This window comes from Haliotis cracherodii, unplaced genomic scaffold (assembly GCF_022045235.1).
Source record: "Haliotis cracherodii isolate W230 unplaced genomic scaffold, xgHalCrac1.p SCAF_2, whole genome shotgun sequence".
Classification (NCBI taxonomy): Eukaryota; Metazoa; Mollusca; class Gastropoda; order Lepetellida; family Haliotidae; genus Haliotis; species Haliotis cracherodii.
The window spans coordinates 36,595,314-36,610,975 of NW_027266275.1; the positions used below are offsets into that span (position 1 = coordinate 36,595,314).

The 15,662-nt window shown below is 41.4% G+C and overlaps 1 protein-coding gene across 1 annotated transcript in view; it reads left to right on the plus strand.

Moving 5' to 3' along the window:
• Nucleotides 1–15,662, plus strand: part of LOC139469068 (guanylate cyclase 32E-like) — a 44,538-nt gene that overhangs the window by 22,302 nt on the left and 6,574 nt on the right. Inside the window, exons 8-18 of the mRNA XM_071251195.1 lie at nt 258–336; nt 1,301–1,415; nt 3,536–3,694; nt 4,632–4,736; nt 5,135–5,206; nt 6,178–6,343; nt 6,976–7,125; nt 10,213–10,396; nt 11,236–11,376; nt 11,971–12,094; nt 14,055–14,298. Of these exons, the coding sequence (XP_071107296.1) occupies nt 258–336; nt 1,301–1,415; nt 3,536–3,694; nt 4,632–4,736; nt 5,135–5,206; nt 6,178–6,343; nt 6,976–7,125; nt 10,213–10,396; nt 11,236–11,376; nt 11,971–12,094; nt 14,055–14,298 (1,539 nt within the window). The remainder of the gene's footprint in view (nt 1–257; nt 337–1,300; nt 1,416–3,535; nt 3,695–4,631; nt 4,737–5,134; nt 5,207–6,177; nt 6,344–6,975; nt 7,126–10,212; nt 10,397–11,235; nt 11,377–11,970; nt 12,095–14,054; nt 14,299–15,662) is intronic.

Here is a 15,662-nt window from a genome sequence, read left to right on the forward strand (position 1 = left end):
TTAATAATATAGAAATCCAAATTTAATCACTTTTCAGATCATTTTAGTGATGATTATAGTGTAATCGATTTTGGAATTGATCCATGTCTGTATTGGTATCAGTTGCATCATAATTAAACTTATACGGTATGAATATACGGTTGTGCTTTCATCCTCTATCGACGTAATAACGTTAAACAGCCCAGTATAGTATGGGAATAAACACACTCCATTGTCCATTTCCTGTAAAATGTACCGCTTTATCTGTATGGCCGCAGATTATGTGGGCTTCATTGTCGGCGGATGTCTGGGAAGCCTGTCTCTGATTGCAGCAATCATCATGCTCATTGTGTACAGGTGGGTTCACACTTAGAGAAATAACAACGATCAAGCTATAGGAAGAAATGATGTTCTTAGAACAATGTCTTTTTAAAATGGCTAAGTATTTATTCTCAGACATCAGAAACCATGTGTGCAACTATGGCGGCATAGTCAAGGAAAAGATAACTCTTCCGTTAAATTCCGGACAATAATTTCGTTCTTAGAATTTGATTAAAAACGAATATATTTACCGAACCAAACCAAATTAATGATTGTTCTGAAAAACGATTGTGGAAAAAATAATTTTGTTATTATTAATGTTATCTAAATAACATTATGTTTCTAATGATTACATATTACAATTCGACCGCGTCCTTGGTCTACTGGTAGAGCGTCCGCCCGGAGAGCGGGAAGGTCCGGGGTTCGATCCCTGCCCGCGTGATACCAAAAGACGTTTAAAGATGGTACTTGTTGTTACCCTGTCTGGCGCTCGGCATTAAGGGGCTAAAATAAGGACTGGTCGGCTCTGAGTCAGTATACTGTGTCTGAGTGGGGTATATATGTTAAACTGCGGCATGGTATCTCAGTGTGCTAGCACTATAAATAGGCATCAGTCCAGACTAGTACAAGCAGCCACACCCACACGTGTATGCACGTCGCTCTATAAGTGCAATAATCTTGGAAACGACGCTAAACCCAATTTCATCACCATCACCATCACCATTACATATCAAAATTGATATATAATATTTCATCCCATTGGAAATTAATGTTAGTTAAGCTTGTATGTTTATAAGAAATAGATCATTATTCAATGCAAAACCGAAAGAGTCTTTAAATTGTAGTTTCATAATTTTAGATGATCAATTAAATTCACATACGTCTGCTTTAGAGAGGAACTATTACCGTATTATTCATGCAGTCTTTTGCTGGTTTGGCTTGTGCCGACTCTATCGTTGTACTGACTGCGGCATAAAACAACATGTACTCTGTTTGTAAGGAACTGGCGGTATGAAATGGAGGTGGCAAGTCTCATCTGGAAGATCGATCTGAAGGACATCCAGCAGCAACCGGGGGCGGCCTTCTCCGTCCTCTCCTTCGTCAGCAACACCGCGGTACGTGCCCACCATGTAAAGTACTCACGGAAATGAAAAAAACCCTGTTTTTCTCAATTTAAAAATCGACACAAAGTGTTACATAGCTGTAAATACGAAATAACAAAATAACTCGAAAAGTACTAGTCTGGATTTGCTAGTTTGATCTCAGTGAACAATACAAAATGTACTTTACAGGGGGTAATTTGTCGGCACTTTCAACGTTCAAAATATAACTAAATCCAAATTGACATAGCAGAAACAGACTATAGGCATTATGCACCTGTTCTCACCTGTCGTCAAGGTGTCATAGGTCACCTTGATCTACTTACACCTGGTTATGCCCTGTTTCACAATAGTCTGTTTTATTCACATTTTTACACACTTTTACGTGTAAAAAGGAATAAAAACATTTGATACGCTGTATTTGTGCCACGGCCCAATTAGTACTAATTTAGTTGTTTGAATATTTACATATTTTGTATATTAACTGCATTTATTTAAGATCTGAGGTCGAAAAAACAGGGTTTTTACATTTCCGTGAGTACTTAAGTACATGATGTACTATGTCACATGATACACCGGTATAGTTGCGTCCCTTGGTCACAAAAATGGCCACGAGAGGGGCACGAGTCGCTATTCGGCTTGTCCCGGAATAACACGAGTTGGTCACGAATGGAGTCGCTATTCGGCTTGTCCCGGAATAACACGAGTTGGCCACGAATGGAGTCGCTATTCGGCTTGTCCCGGAATAACACGAGTTGGCCACGAGTGCTAGCGGACACGCCGTGATGTAACTGAAATACTGATCACAGCAGTGTTAAACCCAGCTAACTCTCCCACTGTAGAAATTCTAAAAGCACTATCCTTGAGAGTGTTACTTTGTTGACCACGTTGACCACTATGTATGCTGCGTGCGGCGTTAAAAAACAACAAATCAAAACCTTGAGTGATAAATGTTTACAGGCGTTTTGTTCTGTTTACAGGAAAATGAAACACTCATAAAATCTTATCTCTGCTGTTCTTACACGATATCCACATCGAATGTTTGTTTATTTATTTGTTGTTTATCGCCGCACTCAGCAATATTCCAGCTATATGACGGCAGTCTGTAAATACTCGAGTCTAGACCAGACAATCCAGTTACTGAAATCATGAGCATCGATCTACGCAATTAGGATACGATGACATGCATCGATCAAGTCAGCGAGCCTGACCACCCGATCTCGTCAATCGCCTCTTACGACAAGCATGGGTTTGCCGAAGGCCAATTCTAACCCGGATCTTCACGGCTCCATATCCACATGATGGTATCTCAGGTATATCTGCATGTAAATGATAAGAATGCGACGGGGCCTTAAAAAGAGAGCTTCTTAACTGATTGTGTTTCCCTATCGTAAATATCAAATGATAGGAACATAAAATATTTTTATGCCTTTGGCGATTCTTAGACCTATTTTATATTCCTATTAGTTATGAGATATTTTCACTCAGTAAATTTAGACATCGCGTGTGTTTGGGCTCCAGTTATTTTGCCTATATATTTGCAGCCATATTTGTCTACAAAAACACCCCCACATTGCGAACTCCTATCTAAACTTATTGGGAACCTTAGTCAAAAATGTATTGAATCAAGCAGACGTGTCAATGTATCGACGCAAGAGGCTTAAAAGTTTATCTAATTGTTTTATCGCATCGATAACACTACCCATATCATGATAAAAGTGTTTTTTCTTTTCTCAAATATTCCAGTTTTCTTACTAATATTGCCAAAAAATGAGACAGAGGCGCTAAATAGGTCATTGCTTAAGTTAAAAGATAGAACGATGCTAGGCTAAAGTTACCAAGCGGATAAAGACTATTTCGTCACAATTCAGACAACGTCGGCGGCGGAGTAGAGTTGGATTGGTGACTTCTGTAACTTCGGTCCTAAAATACGAAGTCCTCTGTTCACCCAGATAATGGGTACCCGGTAGGATGAGTGGTAATGTGAATGCGAAACATCTAGAACCCTTAAAGGCGTACTTCTGAGCGGTGTCATAATTTCAAGTGCCATTAGCATGCTTGATGTGGAGCGGAATAAGTTTGCTTTATAAAACAGTGTACGAAAACACCATATGACGTTCACATGACTATTGTAGGGTGTACTGAAGAGTCATACAAGCCTGAGTTTCGGCCAGGATCGTAACGAGCAGAAGTTCACCAAGGCCGGCGTCTACAGGAGCACGCTGGTCGCCATGAAGCTGGTGAAGAAGCGACAGCCGGACCTCACAAGGGAGGTCAAGCTGGAGCTCAAACAGGTCAGTACAGGTCATCGTGGTGGTTCCACCAGGTCAGTACAGGTAATCGTGGTGGTTCCACCAGGTCAGTACAGGTCATCGTGGTGGTTCCACCAGGTCAATACAGGTCATCGTGGTGGTTCCACCAGGTCAGTACAGGTCATCGTGGTGGTTCCACCAGGTCAGTACAGGTCATCGTGGTGGTTCCACCAGGCCAGTACAGGTCATCGTGGTGGTTCCACCAGGTCATTACTTGTCATCGTGGTGGTTCCACCAGGTCAGTACAGGTCATCGTGGTGGTTCCATCAGGTCAGTACAGGTCATCGTGGTGGTTCCACCAGGTCAGTACAGGTCATCGTGGTGGTTCCACCAGGTCAGTACAGGTCATCGTGGTGGTTCCACCAGTTCAGTACAGGTCATCGTAGTACATGTCTTCCTGGTGGCGCAAACAGTGCGGGCCAAACACATTATTGTCAAAGAACGATGTCAAAGAACTTAAGACACATCTATTTTTATGTTCTTGCATTGGTCGCACATTAAACCATAGTCAGTCATACAGACCCTGAAACTAATATATCCAATAAAGCCCATGCAAGTCTATGCTGTTTGGTGGCTCCTTCTGATTATATTTTATAAGTAAAATTTCACAACTGTTTTTCTTTCTGTAAAATATGTTCATTTCAGAGACAACATGTTAGTCTAATTGAACCAGTTACCGGTCTTTAAGGCAGGTTTCGCCCCTTAGCCGCGATAGGATCCAAGGTTCATTTATTCGAATCCCAGCAGCGTCCTGACTATAAACCTTCGTCTCGCAGCAACCCGTGTGTCCTGGGGGTCTTCATAAACGTGATAAATGTCTAGAATTTCCACCACTTTTGGCTTCCCCCTTAAACAAAGCCCACACGCCTAGACATGCTTTCAAACCGCATTAAATCCAACTCACTATGTCACATCCTAGATGAGGGACCTACGACACGACAACATCGTGCAGTTTATTGGCGCATGCGTGGAACCCAATGAGGTGTACATCATCACGGAATATTGTTCCAAAGGAAGCCTGGAGGTAACTTTCTCTTGAAATGCAGCTAAAAACTTGGAGATTGTATTTTATAAGCTTGTGAGATATACCATATTCGAAATGCATAGGCCTAATTGTGTGTAATAATTACTCAGGAACTTATTAATAACATTTCTATTGTTAGTGTTACATTTCTAATATAATGTAGCTTAAATGTATGATTTAAATTCATGGCACCGTATTCGTGAATGTGGGTTTCAGTGGTAAACGTCTAAGACATGCATCACTTCGGGCTTTCCTCCCACATCAAGCTCACTCGCCGTGATATAAGTGGAATACTGTTCCTCTCGGCGTTTAAACCTTTTTTAAACCAACTCACAGGCTGTTCTACTCACAATGTAATATGTTAATCTGCTGTAAAATAGAGCTACATTCTTCTGCAGGACATTCTGGAGAACGACGACGTCAAACTCGACACCATGTTCATTGCCTCCATCGTCGCTGACATACTCAAGGTGATTCATGAAGGAGTATCTCGACAGCAGATAATCCCTTGCTCCCGATAAACGGATTAACATGATCCTCTTTATAACACGCAGTAATGTATTAGCTTAATGACATGGTCTTCCAATAACTTTGGATGAAGGTGACTGTGGTTTAGGATGCTGTCTGTTAGGTTGCGTTTTAAGATAAAAAATGATTAAGACTTTAGAACTCTTGTCACCTGTCAGCTGGTTAATCGAGCTGAAACAAACATCTGATGACGACTGGTCACCACACTATCAACATATGTATGAACATTGAAAAAAGTGTAGGCAATTTCATTTCGGTTTTTTTTTTAAACAAAAATCATCATTAACAGTACGAAGATAATATTATTCAAATTTGTGAAATATGAAATATATTTTACACGCCTTATTGCTTTTTTTCCAAATGTATATGTTTGAACACACAAAACGATCACTCGGCTGATGACATTTCTATCGATGACACACACTACTTTCCTTCAAACTACAGTCAGGTCACTTTTTATGAGTGAGACATTTCTAGGTTAATTCGATGTTAATCTCCACAACTACTGTTTCACGTGATAAGATCATTATATATATATTTGTTTGGGGGCAGAATGTTATCCTTGAATAGTCATGCTGAATCTCTTATGTCAGCCAGTGCAATTTGTTTTTCGTCGGTTGTACTGAAATTACAATTTTCGTGCCTTATATAGTTTATCAGTAAGCGATGTGAGGTTTAGCTGTGTCCACTGATCAGCTCCACAATGTACCCTGTTTTCGTGCATGGCATAGTTTAGCATTTTGTGATGTGAGTGTTTTTGTTAACTACACTTATCATCAACTCCACAATGTACCCATAATTCGTGCATGTCATACTTTATCAGTTAGTGATGTGAGTTTATTTGGTTACTGCACTGATCATTAAACTACACTGATCATCAACACCACAATGTACCCAGTTTTCGTGTTGTCAGGGCATGGTGTACCTACATCAGAGTGACGTGGGGAGCCACGGTGACCTCAAGTCCTCCAACTGCCTCGTGGACAGTCGATGGGTGGTCAAGATCAGCGACTTTGGCCTCAACAAGTTCAAGACTGGACAAGAGATACCTTATCACGGGGAACACGCGCACTATAAACGTACGTCTTGTTGTCAGACGAAGCGCACATACAATCATCCAGTATAGCTTGATGGTGTTGGAATATCGTGTGAATGTGTTAAAGTTGTTATAAACACTGTTCGAGCGGAATGGAATCGCACTTTGGCCAGACCAGTGGTTAAAGTATGAGAAACTATATAGGTGTCTGGCTACGTTGACACAGCATCAATCAGCTGACGCATTTGGTTGTACTGTTACAGTACAGCCTTGTGTACGTTTATGTGCTTTTCCCACGGAACCCCCACGGACCTAAGTGGAACTGAAATTCCCTTGAGTTAGACTCACAATATCGTTTGTCTATTTGTTCAAACCGTACATCGATTGTTCATTTAAAAAAAAACGCTTTACATCCAACCCCTGTAACTCGAAATATCGACAACACTATGATTTGAGATTGGCACCTCGCTTGTCTCGGACTATGGATAACTCGATAATCTATTATGGTCGTTCGGACCACGAGTTAGCGATGTTTTCACTGCGTCTAAGATAAAGCTACATCTCTAATAGTTACTCACAAAAAACCCTTGCATCAGAATTGGAAATAGATAAAGCAAGACTTGCAAATGTCCTTTCTCGAGTTTTTTTAGTTACATGTTTTGTTTTTATTGGCAGGTAGTCTGTGGATGGCACCAGAACTGCTACGTCTGTCCAAGCCCCTCCGAGGGGGGACACAGAAGGGGGACGTCTACTCCTTTGGTATAGTCCTGTACGAGATCCTGCTCCGAGTCGGCCCATGGGGGGAATGTCATCTCACACCAAAAGGTGCGTTGTAGTGAATAAATAAGTGAGTCGGGTTAAGGCAGCTATTGACACCCACATACGGTTACCATTTAGGTGAAACCTACAGGCACGGGTATGGTGCTGACAGACATGTCATTATTATTGAAGTAAATCTGTGATGCGACTCAAGGTAGGAATATCCTGGCATGGCCAAGGGACGCAACTCTGCACAGCGTGTGCGGCTCTTTTACGACACTGGGGCAGCGTGCTCAGGTACTGTTCTACTGATATCAACTACAGTATATTGTAGACAGGAACTCAGCTTTTCGGTTAATGTTTCAACAGATCTTGTATATGCCATCTTGTATATGCCTGTGAACGGATTAGGTAGGAGACAAAGATTATGTGTTTAATGGCGAAATAGTTTTAATTTGAAGCCGGTGGTTCCCAAATAAATTTCCAGGTATCAACTACTCAATGATACCCGTAAATATGAAAACACATGTTTCTCGACATTAATCAGTGATTTTCCGCATCCCTATTTTTCAACTCGAACTAACATTACGTCACTCTGGAATTCTGTGACGTCATGCATTTTGTTATAATTGAACCCACTCAGCTGGGCTCCGCCTTTTAATATCACAATATAGACGACGCGCATAGACAGCTGGGAACCAGTTTACTGAACCTACCTGGTAGGAATTATATGGAGAAAAATACCCCAGTTAAACCGAAGTTGTTATGATAATCTTTCATTCATCAAGTTGTGTAGGCTATAGTCCGATCCTTCATTATATATTTCACAGTGTGTGAGAAGTTCAATGTATAAAATACAAGTACAATTTGATTTACACAGATGGCAACCACATTGCTTTGTCTGTAGAGGTAGCAAGGTTTGAACTGTTGACATTTACACCTGTTAAAGCCATCCAAATATACAACTTCTATTATGTAGGGTACAATAAAATTTAGAGATATATATTTACATCTCAAATGGTGATAGCGGCTAGAAATTATTTCAAAAGATTTCCTGAAGTCTTTTTCTTTTGATTTTCTGATCAATATTGAATTATCTTTATATTTGATTAATGCGGATCAATTTTGCCAAGGCAAATTCCACGCTTTGCGAATGTGGGATTCACATTTTAATTCTTATCAAGAAAAATATTCATACGCATTAAAAGGTTAACGACTTCCGGGTTCCAATCCCATATTATAGCCAATCAAATTAAAGCAGTCAGTTGTTATTTTGTTCTGATAATAAAAACCGGGCGAAACACCCCTTCAAAATCGGACAACATATCTGTGTTAGAAATTCCCGACGAAATTAAGCATGAATTAATGAAGTTGTATTTCCCGTGTATGCTGTTAAACCATCTGAACGGAAAATCGCTCATGTTTATAACGTCATTATATAGTTAATTCTATATCAGTAAGTGGATCCCATCACCATTCAGCTGACCTATTGAACGAGAGTCATTTCATGAATAAATATCAGGTCTGTAATTCATCCTCTGTATTCCAGAGAACAAAGACACTATTCAGGCCCCGTTTCGCTTAGATGCAATAATTAATGTCAGTCTTTATAAATGGCGTTCCCCATTTAAACATGAATAGATTTTTTTGTTGTATCTCATTTGTACGCCCTTTGTAAGTACATGTACTGTGCATGCATATGGTGGTTTAAATCAAACATTTTTTTAAGTTAAGAGTGTTTTTTGGAAAGGACAGACTTTGATGTTTTTTACTGGAGGGAGTCAGTATAGTGGGGTTTAGCATCTGTGGGATGGACTGTAATCGGTTGCATTGCAGCGCTGTGGTATTAATCTAGAAACTGACTCCTCGCCATGTGACGTACAGCCCTTAAAGCCATGTGGTTTAGAAAATTAACTTGGTTTTGCTTTGGAATCCGCAAATCTATTTCAGTTTTTTGTAGAATTTAAAGGAATATCTTAGCATGGAACCTTTACACATGTTTAAATGTTCCCGTGTTTTCCCGCAACCCATGATGGTCATAAAGGGTGGCTTATTGGATGGAGTGGTCAGGCTCGGTGACTTGTCAGATAGCCTGTCACCGTACTCTCACGACGTGGGTCGTTGCTTTTAATATCACGCCTTTGTCTTGTCTTTTCCAGGTTCGATCATTTATTGACCGCCGTCATATTGATGAATGTGGCGTTAAACAAAGTAAAAGGCTACCAAACCTTGTGAACTATAAACAACGGACGATGAACTGCCGAGGAAAAAAATTATACACTTGAAAATTGGATTTGACCATAATATTACAAACGTTATCAAAACGTTACTAGGCTGAAAACAGTCGACGAAACACTGCAAACTTTATGTCAAAAACACAACTATGATACCCGTATCAATTACATCAACATCGAATAACCATTTCCAGGCAGTTTCTTTAGATCGAAAAATAAAAATGCAACGGTGTTCCAAAGGACCCTATTCTGGGTTTGAGCAACTCGGTCGGTATAGTGGCCTAGTTGGCAGTGCGTTCGATTATCGGGCAGAAGATATGGGTTCGAGTCTCGACATTTCTTTTCCCGATGTGGCATGGCACAGCTGGCTATATCCGATTTCGATTCCTCATATGGGTACAATGTATAAAACCCACTTGTGGTGTTCCCACCTCAATACTGTTTGAAAAAAGTTGAAATCGGCGTAAAACCCTTTTCACTCAATACGCTGTCAGGCTTCATTTTCAGTTAATGTTTGTTGTTATGTAACGCCGCACTCCGCAATTCAAGATATATGTAATTAAATTTTATCATTGCCTGTAAATAATCGTGACTGGACCAGATAATCCACTGATCGATGTTGTTAGCAACAAACGACGGGGTACGATGACACGCAATCAACCAAGTCACCGGGACTGACCACCCGATCCATTTGCTTTCTAATACGACCAGTATTTACTTTGTGTTTACCATGTATTTACCTTGTGTTTACCTTGACAATGTGTTAACCTTCTGTTAAGCATGTGTTTACCTTCTGTTAACCTTGTGTTTACTTTAATTGACCTTGTATTTACTTTGTGTTTACCTTGTATTTACTTTGTGTTTACCATGTATTTACCTTGTGTTAACCTTAACAATGTGTTTACCCTGTGTTAACCAGAGATAGTGGAGAAGGTTAAAGCTGGCACTGATGAATCTGGCATCTACTTCCGGCCTAATCTTTCCCGCCTTACATGGGACTGTTACGTCATCGATGTCATCAAAGATTGCTGGGACGAGGATCCGGAAGAGCGACCTGACTTTAAGACGGTCAGAAAGATGCTCCGACCTATGCAGAAAGGAATGTGAGTTTGAGTTTGTTTTGTTTTTTGTTGTTTTGAAATGCCGCAGTCAGCAATAGGCTAGCTATGAGACTGGGTCCTGAAAATAATCTAGTCTTGATCAACCAATCCAGTGATTGACAATATGAAGAACGATCCACGCTGTCGGGGTACGATGACAGTCTGACCCCCCCCCCCCCTTACCTTTGCAAATCCTGCAGTCGATCGAAATCTACACGTTGAAATTCATGTTGTTTACGAACCGGATGTCTAGTCGTTACGCGATTTTGATTAGACTATGTTAGTCCAGCCTAAATGTAGCTCCGGAATCCCAGCCGAGTTCGGCAAGGATGGAAACTGGATTTTTATAGTCAGTAAACGCCCTTGCCGAGGGAAGATGATTTATGTTTTCCGCCGCCGTGATATTTTGCTATATTGTTCAAAGCGGCATTAGCCTCAGTCGTGATATTTCCAAACCAGTATTATCACCACGTCAATGAGTATTGGACTTTCGAATTCACGAATATCTCACGATTAGTTCACTTAACAGTTGAACATGCACAGCACTTCATTCAGTCTCAACCTAGAGTATCCAAGGATACCGTATAACTTGCCTGTTTTAATCAGTCATTGGTGTTCATGTGGTCTAAGGAGCGCTATTGTGCAGAGTTGCCTCCCTTAGTTGTGACAAGATCCCCCGCCCTATTTGTGGCCTTTGTTTGTCAGCATTGTATCTATCCTCTGTGGTTTCACCAGACTGGTAAACGACCTGCGACACATTAGGCCGTCGTAGCTTTTAGCAGAACAGGTCACTGATATTTTTGTCATATCTTAAGTCAACTGAGTTATTCTGGTTGAATCAGGAAGTCCAACATCTTCGACAACATGATGATCATCATGGAGAGGTATGCCAACAACCTGGAAGCTGTCGTCGCAGAGAGGACGGTGGAGTTGGCGGAGGAGAAGAAGAAGACGGACCTTTTGCTGTACAGGATGTTGCCGAAGTGAGTTAGAGCGCGGGGATTGTGGATACTGGGGACGACGATATTTAGGGGTTGGAGAGATGGGTCATATTGGATTTGGGATCTGATGCGCTGATGCGTTTGGACTCACCCACTCACTCACTCACCCACTCACTCACACACTCACTCACTCACTCACTCACTCTTATTTTTCTTCTACCTCATTACCTGTTGTTTTCTTATTTGAAAATGTATCTCAATTCGAAGCAGACAACTAACGTGTGCCCAGTTAATTCAACTAAAGGATAAAATATTATATAATAATTATTTAAACATCCTCAACCACGCATGGCGAGGTATAAATGTCACAACCCACAAGAACATACAGGGACACATGTGTCTATATTGGGTTCATACTGGGTTCATACACTCACTCACTCACACACTCACTCTGACATGAACATCATACAACCTGAACATTTACGATCCAATATAAGTCATTGCGAAGGCTATGGTGACACCAGATATACGATAAGTTAATGGTCATGCTCGTCTTGTAGAAACCATCCGTCTTTGTTGAATGGTCTACACTGCGTGGACCTATTTTAACTCGCTCTGATGATGTCCTCCCCACAGGAGTGTAGCTGCCCAATTGGTCCGGGGGCATCCTGTCATTCCTGAGGCCTTCGACCTCGTCACCATCTACTTCAGCGACATCTGCGGCTTCACAGCGTTGTCGGCGGAGAGCACACCTCTACAGGTTAGTGTTTATTCCAGCATCCACTCGCTGTGACATGTTTCATATTTGCCGCCTAAAAAACCCAAAAAAACATAAAAACAAAAAAACCCGTATCATACCTTTTCCTTTTTGCAGTGGCAGGATATCTCCTACCAACACTTATTTACTGTTATAATGAAACCAACTCGTTTTGACTGTTATAATGAAACCATCACGTTTTTTTTGTGATATTTCTTTAGATACGAATACTTTAATTAAAAGTGTTTTTTTTTTATAGTTAATACAATATTAGCAAAAAACTAGAGTAAGAAACTTCCGACAAATATATAACGTTAATACCACTTCACAAAGAAAGGGGAAACGGAACGGAACACGGCGATCAATCATTTTCTCAATAACGGACTGTTTCCTCCCAAATGTCAGTACGCCTTCCTACTCTCAACATTTCTTTATTCTGTATTTCAAATAGCAAATATTTGAGTTAATCCTACGTACAGCAATGATGACTGAACGGGCGGTTCACATCCGCGCTCTTGTAATAATACGGAAATAATCATCGATTTTGGAAAATATCATATTCCTGGGAAAGATCTTTATGGCTAAAATTATGCACTATATCAGATGCGAAATGGGGAAAATGTTTTTTAATACGAAAAAACTTGAAATTTCTGAGGTTTGCGTGACAATCTTGAGCTATGTCGGTGTGACCTTGTCTTTCCTTAATGCAGCTTCTTCCGAAAACTGACCACGAATGTGTATTTTACCCCATTAGTTTTGATTTCTTTATCTGTGATTTGCATTAAACGTATAATGGTAAATAAAAACAAAATTACATTCACTTACGCCGTTTTATATGCAGGGTCGAATGTTCATTCAAATTTCATTGCAAGTCAGATTGTGGCTTCAAAATCACAGTTGTGATTTCCTGGATTACTCATTTGATTATATACTTTGTTTTTTAAGCAGTAAATACGTGTATGATAGGTAATACATACGAATGACCAATCCAAAATATTACGCCCTGATCTCACATATAACACGTCTATACATGTCTATCCTATTAGATTATCCTATTAAAATGGAGGTGCGGTTGGGTAGCCTAGTGGCTAGAGCTTTCGCTCGTCACGCCGGAGACCCGGGTTCGATTCCCCACATGGGTGCAATGTGTGAAGCCCATTTCTGGTGTCCCTCGCCATGATATTGCTGGAATATTGCTAAGAGCGGCGTAAAACCATACTCACTCACTCACCATTTATCATGTACCTTTATCTCACCTTACACATGAATGTTGGATTCTGATTGGCTGAAACCCATTCTATTATTTGCAATGTTCCCAGCCCACATGTAAGGTTACCGTAGTTTCTTATATCCCCGCTCGGATTACCAAACTGTTGGAATTACATATCAACCGCAAGTTTGTATCTCGAATTAGTGATGAAAGACGCCATTCTCCTGATATTTAAGAACGGTTAGTTCCGAATGAAATAGACCTAGGGGGAATGAACTCTGACACAAGACATAATCCCCAGAAAGAGTTATCGTAATGATTAACCCGCCACATTTCCAATCGAGATGGCAACAAACGGAATGCGTGCGCTCTCGGTCCAGTGAAAATGCGGCAGGTTTTAATAATTACGATGCAAACTTTATGGTGATTGTGTCTTGTTTATAATTTGTGTGTACATCTTCCATATTTTGGCTGCTTTCTGCTGGCTTTCTCTAGAAGCCATGTTCTGTCATACCTGAGTGTTTTTTGGCTCGAGCCGCGAAATTAGCCTAATATCCGCTCTTCGATAACATCTCCGCTCCTCGATATTGTGATATTATGTACCTTGTCAATACTGTGTATCTCGTCGATATTTTGTACCTTGTGCTGTCAACCATGCCATGACGCCGTGATATAGCTGGAATATTGCTGACTGTGGTGTAGACAGCCAGTCATTCACTGTTTAAATTTAATCCTGTTATATGTTTGTGCCAGGTGGTCGACCTCCTGAACGACCTGTACACGTTGTTTGACTCCATCATCAAAAACTACGACGTGTACAAGGTGGAGACGATCGGGGACGCCTACATGGTGGTCAGCGGACTGCCTAATAGGAACGGGGACAACCACGCGGGGGAGATCGCCTCTATGTCCCTCCATCTGCTGACCGCCATCAAACAGTTCAAGATGAGGCACAAACCGGACCAGGTCCTCAAGCTCAGGATAGGCCTTCATAGTGGTAGGTCCTTCTCTTAGTTCTCACACAGTTACAGGGGCCTTCATAGTGGTAGGTCCGTCTCTCATTTCTCATACAGTTACAGGGGCCTTCATAGTGGTATGTCCGTCTCACAGTTCTCATACCGTTACAGGGGCCTTCATAGTGGTAGGTCCGTCTCTCAGTTCTCACACAGTTACAGGGACCTTCAAAGTGGTAGGTCCGTCTCTCAGTTCTCATACAGTCACAGGGACCTTCATAGTGGTAGGTCCGTCTCTCAGTTCTCACACAGTTACAGGAGCCTTCATAGTGGTAAGTCCGTCTCTCAGTTCTCATACAGTTACAGGGACCTTCATAGTGGTAGGTCCGTCTCTCAGTTCTCACACAGTTACAGGGGCCCTCATAGTGGTAGGTCCGTCTCTCAGTTCTCACACTGTTACAGGAGCCTTCATAGTGGTATGTCCGTCTCTCAGTTCTCATACAGTTACAGGGGCCTTCTTAGTGGTATGTCCGTCTCTCAGTTCTCACACAGTTACAGGGACCTTCATAGTGGTATGTCCGTCTCTCAGTTCTCACACAGTTACAGGGACCTTCATAGTGGTAGGTCCGTCTCTCAGTTCTCACACAGTCACAGGGACCTTCAAAGTGGTAGGTCCGTCTCTCAGTTCTCACACAGTTACAGGGACTTTCATAGTGGTAGGTCCGTCTCTCAGTTCTCACACAGTCACAGGGACCTTCATAGTGGTAGGTCCGTCTCTCAGTTCTCACACAGTTACAGGAGCCTTCATAGTGGTATGTCCGTCTCTCAGTTCTCACACAGTTACAGGGGCCTTTATAGTGGTAGGTCCGTCTCTCAGTTCTCACACAGTTACAGGGGCCTTTATAGTGGTAGGTCCGTCTCTCAGTTCTCATACAGTTACAGGGGCCTTCATAGTGGTATGTCCGTCTCTCAGTTCTCATACAGTTACAGGGACCTTCATAGTGGTATGTCCGTCTCTCAGTTTTCACACCGTTACAGGGGCCTTCATAGTGGTACTAGCTCTCTCAATTCTCTAACCGTTACAGGGGCCTTCATAGTGGCACCAGCTCTCTCTAAATTCTCACACAACTTTCACATAGTTACAGGGGCATTTGTCAGTTCGCACACTTTTCACACAGTGAAATACACCTTACTCCCGAGCGGTATATAACCCTCACACAATTCTTACATTGTTTTCGAATGTTTCTGAGGATTCTCATACAACTCTCATGCGTCTCAAATAGTTGTCACACAAATTTCCACTTCTCCTAAGGTTCTTAAACAGTTTCCACGCAAGTTTACTTCTCAAGCAGCTCTCACAGATCTCACACCGACCTTCATAGAAGTAGCTAGTTACATGGTCGTTCCG